At 45.6% G+C, this 13,602-nt stretch overlaps 2 protein-coding genes across 2 annotated transcripts in view; both read right to left on the bottom strand.

The window, feature by feature from the left end:
- On the bottom strand, positions 1-10,952 carry LOC138960462 (mucin-2-like). Its single transcript, XM_070332371.1, has 7 exons — positions 10,862-10,952; positions 9,241-9,843; positions 8,569-9,075; positions 8,185-8,451; positions 7,394-8,019; positions 2,766-2,919; positions 1-2,132 (listed from the first exon to the last, which is right to left on the bottom strand). The coding sequence occupies exons 1-7, from the start codon at positions 10,950-10,952 to the stop codon at positions 1-3; spliced, it is 4,380 nt and encodes a 1,459-aa protein (XP_070188472.1).
- Positions 9,645-13,602, bottom strand: part of LOC138957811 (hexosaminidase D-like) — a 19,746-nt gene continuing 15,788 nt past the window's right edge. The window contains exons 14-15 of the mRNA XM_070328867.1: positions 12,831-12,917; positions 9,645-11,178 (exon numbers count right to left, since the gene is read on the bottom strand). Of these exons, the coding sequence (XP_070184968.1) occupies positions 10,980-11,178; positions 12,831-12,917 (286 nt within the window). The 3' untranslated portion in view covers positions 9,645-10,979. The remainder of the gene's footprint in view (positions 11,179-12,830; positions 12,918-13,602) is intronic.

Here is a 13,602-nt window from a genome sequence, read left to right on the forward strand (position 1 = left end):
TTACACCAGCGTACACATATCCGAGTTGTACTTGTAGTAGCCCTGGTAGCTGGAGGGTGGGGAACACTGTTGAAGATGTGGGAGCATGGGACCGTATGCACGGTGGGGTGGCACTGTGTTATGGTGTGTCTGGAGCGGGAATGATGAAGGAAGCATGTGGCGCGGGGGAGACCAAGGGGCTGCATATTGCCAGACATATGGAGGCACAGGGTAGGGCGGCCCCTCTCTGACTGCCTGATGGGACTGGCTGTAGTGCTGCTGATCGCTGGAGCGGCGCAGTCTGCAGACATCGTTGGTCTGTTTCGCAGAAGTCGTGGTTGTGTTGCCCGGCTGCTTTCGCTCCCCTAGGTGAGGGGGTGGGTGTGGGTAGGGCGTTGGACTGTTTCGCAACACAAGTTCCGGTCCCTGGTCGTGGTGGCGACTCGGCTGTCCGGTTCCGCGAGGGGTCTGCAGCAAAGGTCCCCGGCGCTGCGAAGTTGCAGCAGGCTGGCCGGTGTAGCGATGTGAGATTGGCCCCTCTGTCACCTTTCTCTCTCGGCCTCGTTGATCTTGTTCTTTGTCCACAATCTTTACATCGGCAAACTTGAGATTGCATGCCAGGCGTATGGTACCTTGCCGACTTGGGTGAAGGGCGTCCCGGTACAGGGCCTTGCGAGGGGCGCCACTGGCGGTGAGGAAGGTGTCAGTGTGGTCGGTAAACAAGACACACTCTCTGGCACAAGCCCTTTCCAGGGAATGATTGGAGGTCGCTACAGTCTTGCTCAGAGCGTGCTCTCCCTTTGGTGGCACAAGAGAGGAAGCATGTAGACGTGCTGCAGGAAACACCTTCTTCATGAGCTTGAACAATCCGGACCATGCTGTCTCTGTGATGGTGTTGTGTCGGCAAGTGTTGACCCCGATGTGGACGATTACTAGTTGAACCTGTTTGGATTGTGGAATGTTGGTCAACCAGTGCGTTAAATCGTCCACACAGAGGCCCGACACACTGAGGTTTTGGGACGCTTTGCCGGGAAACATGAGTTCTTCTCTGACAGTTCTCATCACCGAGTCACCGAGCAGCACGCGAGTGGTTGAAGAAGCTACTCGGAGCTCTGCCAGCTGCTGCCGTGGATTTAAGTTGTCGGGAGACTGAAGTTTCGCAGCAGATAGACGCAGTTTGTTTTCTCGTGTGATATTGATAGACTCTTCATTCGTGTCAGCGCCATTCTGTAGTACAGGCTGAGTGACTCTCTTAGGTAGAGCTGAACTTGTTTCCACCTCATCGTTCAGCGCTTCAAACCTGTTGAACGTTTCGACACCCGCATCGACTTGAGCGGGTATAGCTTCTACAGCTGTTTGTGACTCTGTTGTTGTTGTTGTTGTTGTTTTTTCTTTCCTGTTTGCAGCCTCTTTCTCTAGCTTTTGGTTTTGCCTTTTCAAGTCACCAAGCTGAGACTTTAGTGTATGGTTTTGCTTGCTCAGCTCAGTCATCTCCTTCCTCATGGTTGCTAGTGTGTCGTTGAATTTATTGCATTTCGTGTTAATGTGGTGTTTAAGGTCGCTTTTTATTTGTGCCTTCGCTGTCTCGATGAGGGACATGAACTCATCACGAAGTTCAGGGTGGTCCACGAGCAGAGAAGAGGAGTGTTCAGCGTTTGTTCCGTCCGACACGATTGTGACTTCTTGCGTCGCCTTGACAAGGTCAGCCGATGGGGTCACACTCCCATGGAATGTGGGAGAAGAGGTCGAGCTCTGTTCAGTTTGGGAAAGAACAGGTGTCACTGTGCCTTCGGGGCTTATGTCACATGAGTCAGTGAGTGCTGCAGTAGAGGGGGGTGGAGTGTAAGAGTTGTCCAATGAAGGTGCAAGAGCGAGCTCAGAGTCTTCATTAATACTCTCGAGTGAGGCATTGTCGGGACCGAGAGATTTCAGACGCCGAGACGCTCTTGCAGGTTTAGTGGTCGCGGTTTGACCTGAAGAGGCGTTGGAGGCGTGTGAAGTTGGTGGGAGGCGCAAAGTTGACAGCTTCTCCGTCATCGACGCTTTTCTGTTGGCTGCATCGAGGGCAGACACAGCCTTGATGCAGGAAACAATGGCATCGAATTCCTCGTCTCGCCATACATTACACTTGGTCCCTTGCACCAGAACTGTGCCTGTCGTGTAATAGAGGGTGACGGTGATGCATTTAATGCCGTCACGCCTTACCTGTACTTTGGTCCGAAACAGCTCCGAAGGCAGTACACGTTGGTCTTCCAGATCAGAACTGTCTACAACACTTAGCTTACGGGTAGGGTTGTCGGCTTCGTCCACCCAGTCAACATAAAAACCAGGCTTGCTACGAATGTCATATCCATATCGTTTATATAAAATCTGTCTTGTGAGTGCGAGTAACTCTAAAGGTACTGTAAAAGTTAGCTGATTTGGGTCCCTTTTGATGTCCACACTGGGGACCCAGTCCTGCAAGTTACAAGTGTGCAGGGCCATGGGACTAAGCTGCAGAGTTAAAATAACACAATGCTCGTGGCCTTTGAGCGAGATAAAATCACATAATTGGTTAGGATTAAGAAAGCATGAAAGCTTGTGGGCGAGAGGCCCAAGATGTATCCGGCGGCGACTCACATAATTACACTGCCCATCCTCGAGATCATCTTATGACACCTCAAGATGAAGTTGAAGAGAAGAGAGAGTCTTGCAGACCGGACACACACGCCTCAGAGACCAGACCATGTTTACTATGCGCACACGGAAACGGCGTAGTCGGGGGGATGGTAGATAAGATGGGATACTGATAAGGCGCGGCTGAGCTGTCAGAGCCAGGTGGTGGCGCCGGTCAAGCGTGGCCAAGCGTGGCTGACCCAGCAGCCCGCTCACAAAGAGCACAGTGATGGCATAGTTGAAAAACACAATTCCACAAAAATCACCGCCATGTGTGAACAAAAGCTATAGAAAAGTTCACCATAGTGTAGTCCACATCGTCACAAAAAAGCACATATGAAAATGGGCGCTGACAGTGTATGATATCACTGTCAAAAACGCAAGAATAGCGGAGCACTTTGTAAACACGTCTTCTGTCTCAGAATAATAAGTCTCTCCAAGAGAGAGAGAGAGAGAGAGAGAGAGAGAGAGAGAGAGAGAGAGAGAGAGAGAGAGAGAGAGAATAAAAAGAGAGAGGGGGAGGGGGAGATAAAGAGAGAGGGGGAGGGGGTATGAGATACAATCAATTCTGCTTACATCTGTATTATGAAGAGGATGTTAAATATCTGCTGTACCAGTGAGAAAATAAAAAAGTCAACACTTTGTTCTGCCTTGATGATTTTAATGATTAATATCCCTTTCCATTGATAATTAATTGTAATGTTTAGATAACTGCATGACATTTTGATAGTCAAGAAATTACAGAACCGTAACAACAAGTGTTACAAATATTCCAACTAGACAATACTCCAATTACAATGATTTTTTTTAAACAGTCCTTTCAGGTAGTAATGTTTTACAATTGTATCAACTGGAAATCACTCCATGTACACCGATTATTGAATGAATCCTTTTATCTCTCTCCCTCTACCCAACCCCTTCTTGCACACATACCCCCCCCCCCCCCCCCCCACACACACACATTTACAAACAAGAATAAAATACAAAAGTAAAAAACCAACATGTAGAATACAAACTTATATATATATATAAAGCAACCCATTCATCAAAAAGAAGAAAAGATGAACTATTACAAGGCACTAACTACGTGCACCCCCCTCCCCCCACCCCATCCCCAATATGATTATGTTAATGCCCTCTAAATCTAATACAATGACTCAATAGACAGGAACTTGTGCTTGACACAGGCAGTGCTTCCTCTAACAATTCATGGACGTTTTATAGATTGCTTTTGTCCACATTAAAGAATCATCAACTTTGACATTGACAAACATTCAAAGTCTCTTCTTCTTCTTCTTCTGCGTTCGTGGGCTGAAACTCCCACGTACACACGTGTTTTTTGCACGAGTGGAATTTTACGTGTATGACCGTTTTTTACCCCGCCATTTAGGCAGCCATACGCCGCTTTCGGAGGAATTCAAAGTCTCCATACTGGATTATAGCCAACAGCATGAATATACATGTAATGATTTTTTTTTTTTAATCAATGACTATAGTGTACAAGTTGCTCAACATTTTCTAATCTAAATGCCAAGACCGCAAGCTTCAGAACTGTCTACATAAAATGTCTACATTATGACGTAAGCTGGATTTGTTTTCCAAAACTTGTGACATTTTTAGCATACAAGGCCCTGTGGCAACAGATGGCCGTTACATTCCATCTTTTTATGCAAGAGTTTAGCATAACAATCAGGCAGTGAGTCAAGTTAGTACAATTTGTCAAACGTTACTCTTTACTTGAGTGTGCATGCGTGCGTGTGCGTATGCATAATTCTCAATCTAGTGTGTTACCATTAAACGTTATTTGAGTGTGCACAACTTGATTGAATATTGCACAGCTGTGGCAGTATTTAAAACATAAAAAGGAAGCACATGTTTACAACTTTAACCTCCAAGATATACATTCACAAATTCCATTCAAAAGCAGTCCTTCCCATGAAAACGGTTCTGCTCAGTATCTGAGATCTGGTCTGACTTTAACATGGGATTCTTCTTCTTCTTCTTCTGCGTTCGTGGTCTGAAACTCCCACGTACACTCGTGTTTTTGCACGAGTGGAATTTTACGTGTATGACCGTTTTTACCCCGCCATTAAGGCAGCCATACGCCGCTTTCGGAGGAAGCATGCTGGGTATTTTCGTGTTTCTATAACCCACCGAACTCTGACATGGATTACAAGATCTTTTCCGTGCGCACTTGCTCTTGTGCTTGCATGTACACACGAAGGGGGATAAGCCACTAACAGGTCTGCACATAAGTTGACCTGGGTGATCGACAAATCTCCACACTTAACCCACCAGGCGGCCGCGGCCGGATTCGAACCCTCGACCTTCTGATTAAGAGGCCGACGTCTTACCACCCCGCCACAGCGCCCGTCTAACATGGGATAAGACCATCCCTCCCCTTAGACACATACATAACAGCAATATCCCGACTTCCCCCTGTGCAGAGCCAGGTTTTAACATGAATTCCTACTGTGCACAGACAGCAGTCGGGGTGTGGATTTTGTGTATGTGTCCAGCTGGAGGGAAGGACTTCTCTGATGTAAAAGCTGAGCTAGATCTGAGATGGTGAGCGTGGGGGCTCGGTAGCTCAGTTGGTAGAGCACTGGACTTGTGATCGGAAGGTCGCAGGTTCGAATTCGGGTCGGGACGGACACGGGTCAACTTTATGTGCAGACCCAGACCCAGAGACGGAAGCCATGTCCCACCCCCGGCCCCGTGTCACCACAATGGCACGTAAAAGACCTCGGTCATTCTGCCATAAGCGCGGATGGCTGATACCACCTAAACACGCATACACTTGTTTATCTCGTCAAAAGCCATGAGGGCGTAAAACTCGAATCATATAACCCATATCTTGTCCTTAAGAGGCGAAATATTTAGCCTGCAGGACATAAAGCATTCACTTTCCAGATGGTGGGCTGAATTGTTAACGTAGGAAGGGAATACATTTGTTTATGCCATTTAAATCATTTGACTTTAAACACACTGTCACATACATGCATACTGTCTTCAAAAGACACCCTGCATTACTTTTAGCGTTATCAAAAACCTGTAACAACAATCAAACAAAAAACCACAAAGAAGAGCAGATTGTGAAAAAACTTGCAAGACAAATGAAAATGAGATTCAAAAATCCAACAGTGAATAAAATGATGTATCTAAAATAAAAGCATTCTCAACAGATGTGACCATGTGGTTGTCTCAATGCATCATGAGGATCACAGATGATATGAGCAGAATGGTAAACAAGCCAAGAAAAATAACAAAGATTAGTTTTGAGAAAGATATACAGTGGAACCCCCCTTTTAAGACCTCCAAACATCTCAGAAAATCGAGTCTTAAAAAGGAGGGAGTCTTAAAATGGGGGTAATTTGACAGAGGTTATGAACAGAAAGTCTGAGAAAACAAGGTTTTAACACTTTCTACCCCACCTATGTTGACCAAGTTATTTTTTTAGCCGAGACCAGCTGTGCTGCAGCAGGTCTCTCAGAATTCTAGTAACTGTGTAGAAATTGTGTATCAACACACTGTAATGCAGGCGTTAGATCGACATTACAGGAAGCAACTGAAGCTAACAGTTGAGCGGATAAATACGTACCTGCATGGTCAGATAGAGCCATATGAGTGGGTACAGATATATCCGTACCTGGGAGACAATGAGTTAAAAAGGAGGGAGTCTTGAAAGTGGGGATTCCACTCTTCCGCACTGTTATCTGATTACTCTTTCACACTGTTATCCAGGGATCACATTAACCCAACATTTTAAATATTTGATTGCAACGAATTTAACCCAGTCGCGTGAGGCGATATTAATACATTTAGTCAAGCTGTCAAACTCACGAAATTAAACTGAAAGCAATGCATTTTTCCACCAAGACAATACAGCTTCGTCAATCGCCGCGAGAAGGAAATCACTCACCTCCCACTTGCAAAACGCAGTGAAAGAGACAAGCAAGAATAGCGCGGTAGCGCATTGCGTTAAGGAGGAAAACGCGCTTTTCTGTATTCTTTTTAATTTTCTGAGCTTGTTTTAAGTACAACATATCATATACATATGTTTTTTGAATCAGGAAATGATAAAGGATAAGATGAAATCGTTTTCGGATCGATTTCTTAAATTCTAATCCTGGTACTAATTAACCTATTTTCGTTAATTGTGATCACATCTTAAGAGTAAACATGACCTATGTATATATGTTTGATTCAGAATTTGATGAAGAATATGATGCAATCAATTTTGAATCTCTTTGCAAAAATTTGATTTTAATGACAACTTTAATGAGCAAACTCATTAACTAATTTTTAAGCCTCCAAGCTGAAATGCAATATCAAAGTCCGGGCTTCGTCGAAGATTACTTGACCAAAATTTCAACCAATTTGGTTGAAAAATGAGGGCGTGACAGTGCCGCCTCAAGTTGCACTAAATGCCGGATATGACGTCATCAAAGACATTTATCCGAGAAAAGAAAAAATGGTCTGGGGATATTTTACCCAGGAACTCTCATGTAAAGTTTCATAAAGATCTGTCCAGTAGTTTTCTTGGAACCGATCTATTCACACACACTCCACGACCCTCGTCTCGATTCCCCGTCTCTATGTTAAAACATTTAGTCATAACTTGACTAAATGTAAAAAGAAACCAGCAACGTGTCATATCCGTCGCTGTTGACATTTCGCTCGACCAATCTGTTCTCTAAAATTGTAACTACTGTGTGTGTATAACACTGTCTGGTTTGACTGTTTCAGTGTGACTGACCTTTGTGAAAGCCAGGGTTTGACCAGTCGGCGTGACAGTGTGAGTGGCCTCTGTGAAAGCCAGGGTTTGACCAGTCGGCGTGACAGTGTGAATGGCCTCTGTGAAAGCCAGGGTTTGACCAGTCGGCGTGACAGTGTGAATGGCCTCTGTGAAAGCCAGGGTTTGACCAGTCGGTGTGACAGTGTGACTGGCCTCTGTGAAAGCCAGGGTTTGACCAGTCGGCGTGACAGTGTGAATGGTCTCTGTGAAAGCCAGGGTTTGACCAGTCAGCGTGACAGTGTGAATGGCCTCTGTGAAAGCCAGGGGTTGACCAGTCGGCGTGACAGTGTGAATGGCCTCTGTGAAAGCCAGGGTTTGACCAGTCGGCGTGACAGTGTGTTTGGCCTCTGTGAAAGCCAGGGTTTGACCAGTCAGCATGACAGTGTGACTGGCCTCTGTGAAAGCCAGGGTTTGACCAGTCGGCGTGACAGTGTGAGTGGTCTCTGTGAAAGCCAGGGTTTGACCAGTCGGTGTGACAGTGTGACTGGCCTCTGTGAAAGCCAGGGTGTGACCAGTCGGCGTGACAGTGTGACTGGCCTCTGTGAAAGCCAGGGTTTGACCAGTCGGTGTGACAGTGTGACTGGTCTCTGTGAAAGCCAGGGTTTAACCAGTCGGTGTGACAGTGTGACTGGCCTCTGTGAAAGCCAGGGTTTGACCAGTCGGTGTGACAGAGTGACTGGCCTCTGTGAAAGCCAGGGTTTGACCAGTCGGCGTGACAGTGTGACTGGCCTCTGTGAAAGCCAGGGTTTAACCAGTCGGCGTGACAGTGTGACTGGCCTCTGTGAAAGCCAGGGTTTGACCAGTCGGCGTGACAGTGTGAATGGTCTCTGTGAAAGCCAGGGTTTGACCAGTCGGAGTGACAGTGTGAGTGGCCTCTGTGAAAGCCAGGGTTTGACCAGTCGGCGTGACAGTGTGAGTGGCCTCTGTGAAAGCCAGGGTTTGACCAGTCGGAGTGACAGTGTGAGTGGCCTCTGTGAAAGCCAGGGTTTGACCAGTCGGCGTGACAGTGTGACTGGCCTCTGTGAAAGCCAGGGTTTAACCAGTCGGCGTGACAGTGTGACTGGCCTCTGTGAAAGCCAGGGTTTGACCAGTCGGTGTGACAGTGTGAGTGGTCTCTGTGAAAGCCAGGGTTTAACCAGTCGGTGTGACAGTGTGACTGGCCTCTGTGAAAGCCAGGGTGTGACCAGTCGGTGTGACAGTGTGACTGGCCTCTGTGAAAGCCAGGGTTTGACCAGTCGGTGTGACAGTGTGAGTGGCCTCTGTGAAAGCCAGGGTTTGACCAGTCGGCGTGACAGTGTGTTTGGCCTCTGTGAAAGCCAGGGTTTGACCAGTCAGCATGACAGTGTGACTGGCCTCTGTGAAAGCCAGGGTTTGACCAGTCGGCGTGACAGTGTGAATGGTCTCTGTGAAAGCCAGGGTTTGACCAGTCGGAGTGACAGTGTGAGTGGCCTCTGTGAAAGCCAGGGTTTGACCAGTCGGTGTGACAGTGTGACTGGCCTCTGTGAAAGCCAGGGTTTGACCAGTCGGAGTGACAGTGTGAGTGGCCTCTGTGAAAGCCAGGGTTTGACCAGTCGGCGTGACAGTGTGTTTGGCCTCTGTGAAAGCCAGGGTTTGACCAGTCGGCGTGACAGTGTGATTGGCCTCTGTGAAAGCCAGGGTTTAACCAGTCGGTGTGACAGTGTGACTGGCCTCTGTGAAAGCCAGGGTGTGACCAGTCGGTGTGACAGAGTGACTGGCCTCTGTGAAAGCCAGGGTTTGACCAGTCGGCGTGACAGTGTGACTGGCCTCTGTGAAAGCCAGGGTTTAACCAGTCGGCGTGACAGTGTGACTGACCTTTGTGAAAGCCAGGGTTTGACCAGTCGGCGTGACAGTGTGAGTGGCCTCTGTGAAAGCCAGGGTTTGACCAGTCGGTGTGACAGTGTGAGTGGCCTCTGTGAAAGCCAGGGTGTGACCAGTCGGTGTGACAGAGTGACTGGCCTCTGTGAAAGCCAGGGTTTGACCAGTCGGCGTGACAGTGTGACTGGCCTCTGTGAAAGCCAGGGTTTGACCAGTCGGCGTGACAGTGTGTTTGGCCTCTGTGAAAGCCAGGGTTTGACCAGTCGGCGTGACAGTGTGATTGGCCTCTGTGAAAGCCAGGGTTTGACCAGTCGGAGTGACAGTGTGAGTGGCCTCTGTGAAAGCCAGGGTTTGACCAGTCGGCGTGACAGTGTGACTGGCCTCTGTGAAAGCCAGGGTTTGACCAGTCGGTGTGACAGTGTGAGTGGCCTCTGTGAAAGCCAGGGTTTGACCAGTCGGTGTGACAGTGTGACTGGCCTCTGTGAAAGCCAGGGTGTGACCAGTCGGCGTGACAGTGTGTTTGGCCTCTGTGAAAGCCAGGGTTTGACCAGTCGGCGTGACAGTGTGATTGGCCTCTGTGAAAGCCAGGGTTTGAACAGTTAAGACCTCCAAAATGTGAGAAAATACTGTCTTAAAATGGGGGTACATTTACGGACCTTGTGAACAGAAAATCTGAGAAATCAAGGTCTTGAGAAGGGAGAACTAAATTATTGGGACTAAAAAGAGAGCTTTTACTGAACTTGCAAAAACAATCCTGTTTGAATGGAATATTGCTGACGCGAACACCGGTTATTTGATCACCCTAGCAATTTTGTTTTAATCAGAGCAATCATGATCACCAGGAAAACATTTTTATCTTGGGGGCTTACAAAATCACAACATACCCCATGTCAAAATAAACTTACAAGCAAACAAACATACCACAACTTTGGTTGTCATAGGAGCAAAAAACAACACCAACAAAAACAAAAACAACCATACAACAAAAAGTCAATCAATATGCAACAGCCCCGGTAGATTTCCAAGGGAAAGCACCCTGCATTTCAGTATTACTGGCCTTTGCGGGTGAAGATCAGTTCTCAAAATAGGTCTCAATCAACGACATCTAAAGATGTCGTTGGTCTCAATCTTAACAGAATCTGACAGCACATTGAATTGTGAACGCACTCATTCAAACCAACAGCTGTCTTTCAACAACCTCTGCATGTCAAATATGACAACATTTCTTAACAATTTAAAAATAGAGAGAAAGAAACTAAACAGTACAAGTGTGTATTCCAGCATTATTCACCCGGCGGTCAAGACAACTCCAGGGATTTAGCTTGAATTCATTTTCAAATTTGCCGAAATGGCCATACCAATTCCCGTAATCTTTTTCAAGTCTTGGGCAGGGAGGAACAAGCGTCGGGACAAGCAAAAAGAGGATGAAACAAACAAAAATAAATAAATGCATAAAGAAGAAAAGAAGAGAGAAAAAAAGAAAAAAAAAAGTCTTGGGCAGGCTCTGAAGTGTAGAAATGTTGCCTCAATGACAGTTAAATGTTTGGCGAGGTCAAATAAGTTTTCGGCATTCGTTTCCCCGACAACCCGCACCAAACGGCATCCCTGCAGCCTTGTTGACCATAATAAAACCAGCAGTAGATGCAGACACATTACTCCTGCACATTTCCACAACCACAACCATCTCCTAAAACAAAGCAACCCAATGTCTTCAAGAATTGCCAGACTCAGTTGTGTCGTCCCCGAGGCCGATGGCTAGCTGCTGACCCGCCGTCTGCTCACAGCGTCGGATCTTGTCGATCAACGGCTGGAGATGGGTGGCTAGCCACTCCTCCACTGTGTTGTCGGAAAACATGCTGGACAGCTCTGCAGACAACTTGATCTTGATGTCTTCTAGTTGTTGAAGTTTCCTGGGAGAGCAGAAAAAAAGGTTGGAGTTTATTTATCAGAAGAGCAATGGTGACTGCATGCAAGAGTGAGAAATACAAAGGCAACAAGTCGCGTGAAGTGATATAAAATTTTTTAGTCAAGATCAACACCACAAACCAATCATTGCCGAGACTACATTCAGATAGTCTCGGCTAAGCATACCGAAGACGGGTCACGCTCGCCGCCGCGAAGCACACCTCCGTACTACAGTACTTACTGAACCTACTTTCTTTCATTCTGAGCACAATTTTACTGTAAATATGACATATCTATATATTTTTGAATTCAGGAGAAGATGAGGAATACAATGCAATCAATTTTAAATCTGTTTGCAAAAAATCGATTTTAATGACAACTTTAATGAGCAAACTCATTAATTAATTTTTAAGCCTCCAAGCTGAAATGCAATATCAAAGTCCGGGCTTCGTCGAAGATTACTTGACCAAAATTTCAACCAATTTGGTTGAAAAAGGAGAGCGTGACAGTGCTGCCTCAACTTTCACAAAAAGCCGGATATGACGTCATCAAAAACATTTATTCCAAAAAAGGAAAAAAATGTCTGGAAATAATATACCCAGGAACTCTCGTGTAAAATTGTATGATGATCGGTCCAGTAGTTTTGTCTGAATCGCTCTATACACACGCACGCACGCACGCACACACATACACATACACCAGAACCCTCGTCTCGATTCCTCGTTGATGTTAAAACATTTTGTCAAAACTTGACTAAATGTAAAAAATACTGTACTCACGTATTAACGAAGACGATAAAGTCACAATTCTCAGCAGTTTTGACACCAGGGTACAGAATTTGTTTTGTCTTTTTATGTGTATTTATTATTTTTTTTATTTTCAAGTTATTACTGGTGGATTCTTCATGGCATAAACCTTCATGAATCTTCAATACTTTAATCATGTTTTACTCATTTGGAGACAGGATTTGATTTAAGCTAACCAAAGTTTTCAGAACAAGTTTGATAACATCTGTTCACAGAAAGACATTATTTAACTTATCATATTGTTCAAATTACTGAATGCGACATTTGATCAACTGTAGGCAACAAGTACCACCTCTTTTTCTCTCTCTTTTCTGTCATTCCTACTGAAATCTTTAACTCAAATCATGACAGAACAGCTATTTTTAGAATCAGTAGCCTGATTCCGTTGCTGCACACTATCCCCATGGACTGCTGTCTGCATTTCTTTGAGGAAATTCCCCAAGGACAATACATAAAGAGTAGAACCAGCTGCCTTTGGGACCACCTCTCGAAAGTGACCACCTGGCCTTAATGACCACTCCGAAGGATCCCAGATGATTTATTTTGTCTATATAAATCAGCTTACCATAATGACTACCCATCTATAACAATGACTTTAGGTCTGTCTTTTGGGTGGTTGTTTATAGACAAGTTCGACCGTACAGTGAAACCCCCGTTTTAAGACTTTAAAAAATCTAAGGAAATCAGATCTAAACTAGGAGGGAGTTTTAAAAATAAGGTAAATGTACAGAGGTTATGAACACAAACACTGAAAAATCAAGGTCATAAAAGGGAGGAAGTGTTAAAATTGGGAGGGGGTGGTGTCTTACAAGAGAGGTAGCACTGTACCAACAACACAACGGTCTACTCACGCGGAGGCAGCACTGAAGATGGGCTCCAGGTGCACAGGGTTGGTGAAATTCCTCTTGATGTTGTAATCATTCATCCATGTCAAACACCTGTACACACATTGCAAATAACACAGAGATACAGCTTCACATACACCATGAACTGTGACATGCCCCTAATGGTTTCATTGTGGGGGCTTTAAACGACATGAACTGTGTCAAATAACACAGAGATACAGTTTCACATACACCATGAACTGTGACATGCCCCTAATGGTTTCATTGTGGGGGCTTTAAACAACATGAACTGTGTCAAGTAACACAGAGATACAGTTTCACATACACCATGAACTGTGACATGCCCCTAATGGTTTCTTTGTGGGGGCTTTAAACAACATGAACTGTGTCAAGCAACACAGAGATACAGTTTCACATACACCATGAACTGTGACATGCCCCTAATGGTTTCTTTGTGGGGGCTTTAAACAACATGAACTGTGTCAAGTAACACAGAGATACAGCTTCACATACACCATGAACTGTGACATGCCCCTAATGGTTTCTTTGTGGGGGCTTTAAACAACATGAACTGTGTCAAATAACACAGAGATACAGCTTCACATACACCATGAACTGTGACATGCCCCTAATGGTTTCTTTGTGGGGGCTTTAAACAACATGAACTGTGTCAAGTAACACAGAGATACAGCTTCACATACACCATGAACTGTGACATGCCCCTAATTAAGGTTTCATTGTGGGGGCTTTAAACAACATGAACTGTGTCAAATAACAC

The sequence above is a fragment of the Littorina saxatilis genome, linkage group LG2 (assembly GCF_037325665.1).
Source record: "Littorina saxatilis isolate snail1 linkage group LG2, US_GU_Lsax_2.0, whole genome shotgun sequence".
Classification (NCBI taxonomy): Eukaryota; Metazoa; Mollusca; class Gastropoda; order Littorinimorpha; family Littorinidae; genus Littorina; species Littorina saxatilis.

What these genes read in the sequence shown, in the direction of transcription:
- LOC138960462 (XM_070332371.1), bottom strand. Translation starts at nt 10,952, where the DNA reads ATGGTTGTGGTTGTGGAAATGTGCAGGAGTAATGTGTCTGCATCTACT. An exon ending in TCACACTGTCACGCCGACTG is followed by an intron (nt 9,076 to 9,240) that starts GTTAAACCCTGG and finishes TGGCTTTCACAG; the next exon opens with AGGCCAATCACACTGTCACG. An exon ending in TCACACTGTCACACCGACTG is followed by an intron (nt 8,452 to 8,568) that starts GTTAAACCCTGG and finishes TGGCTTTCACAG; the next exon opens with AGGCCAGTCACACTGTCACG.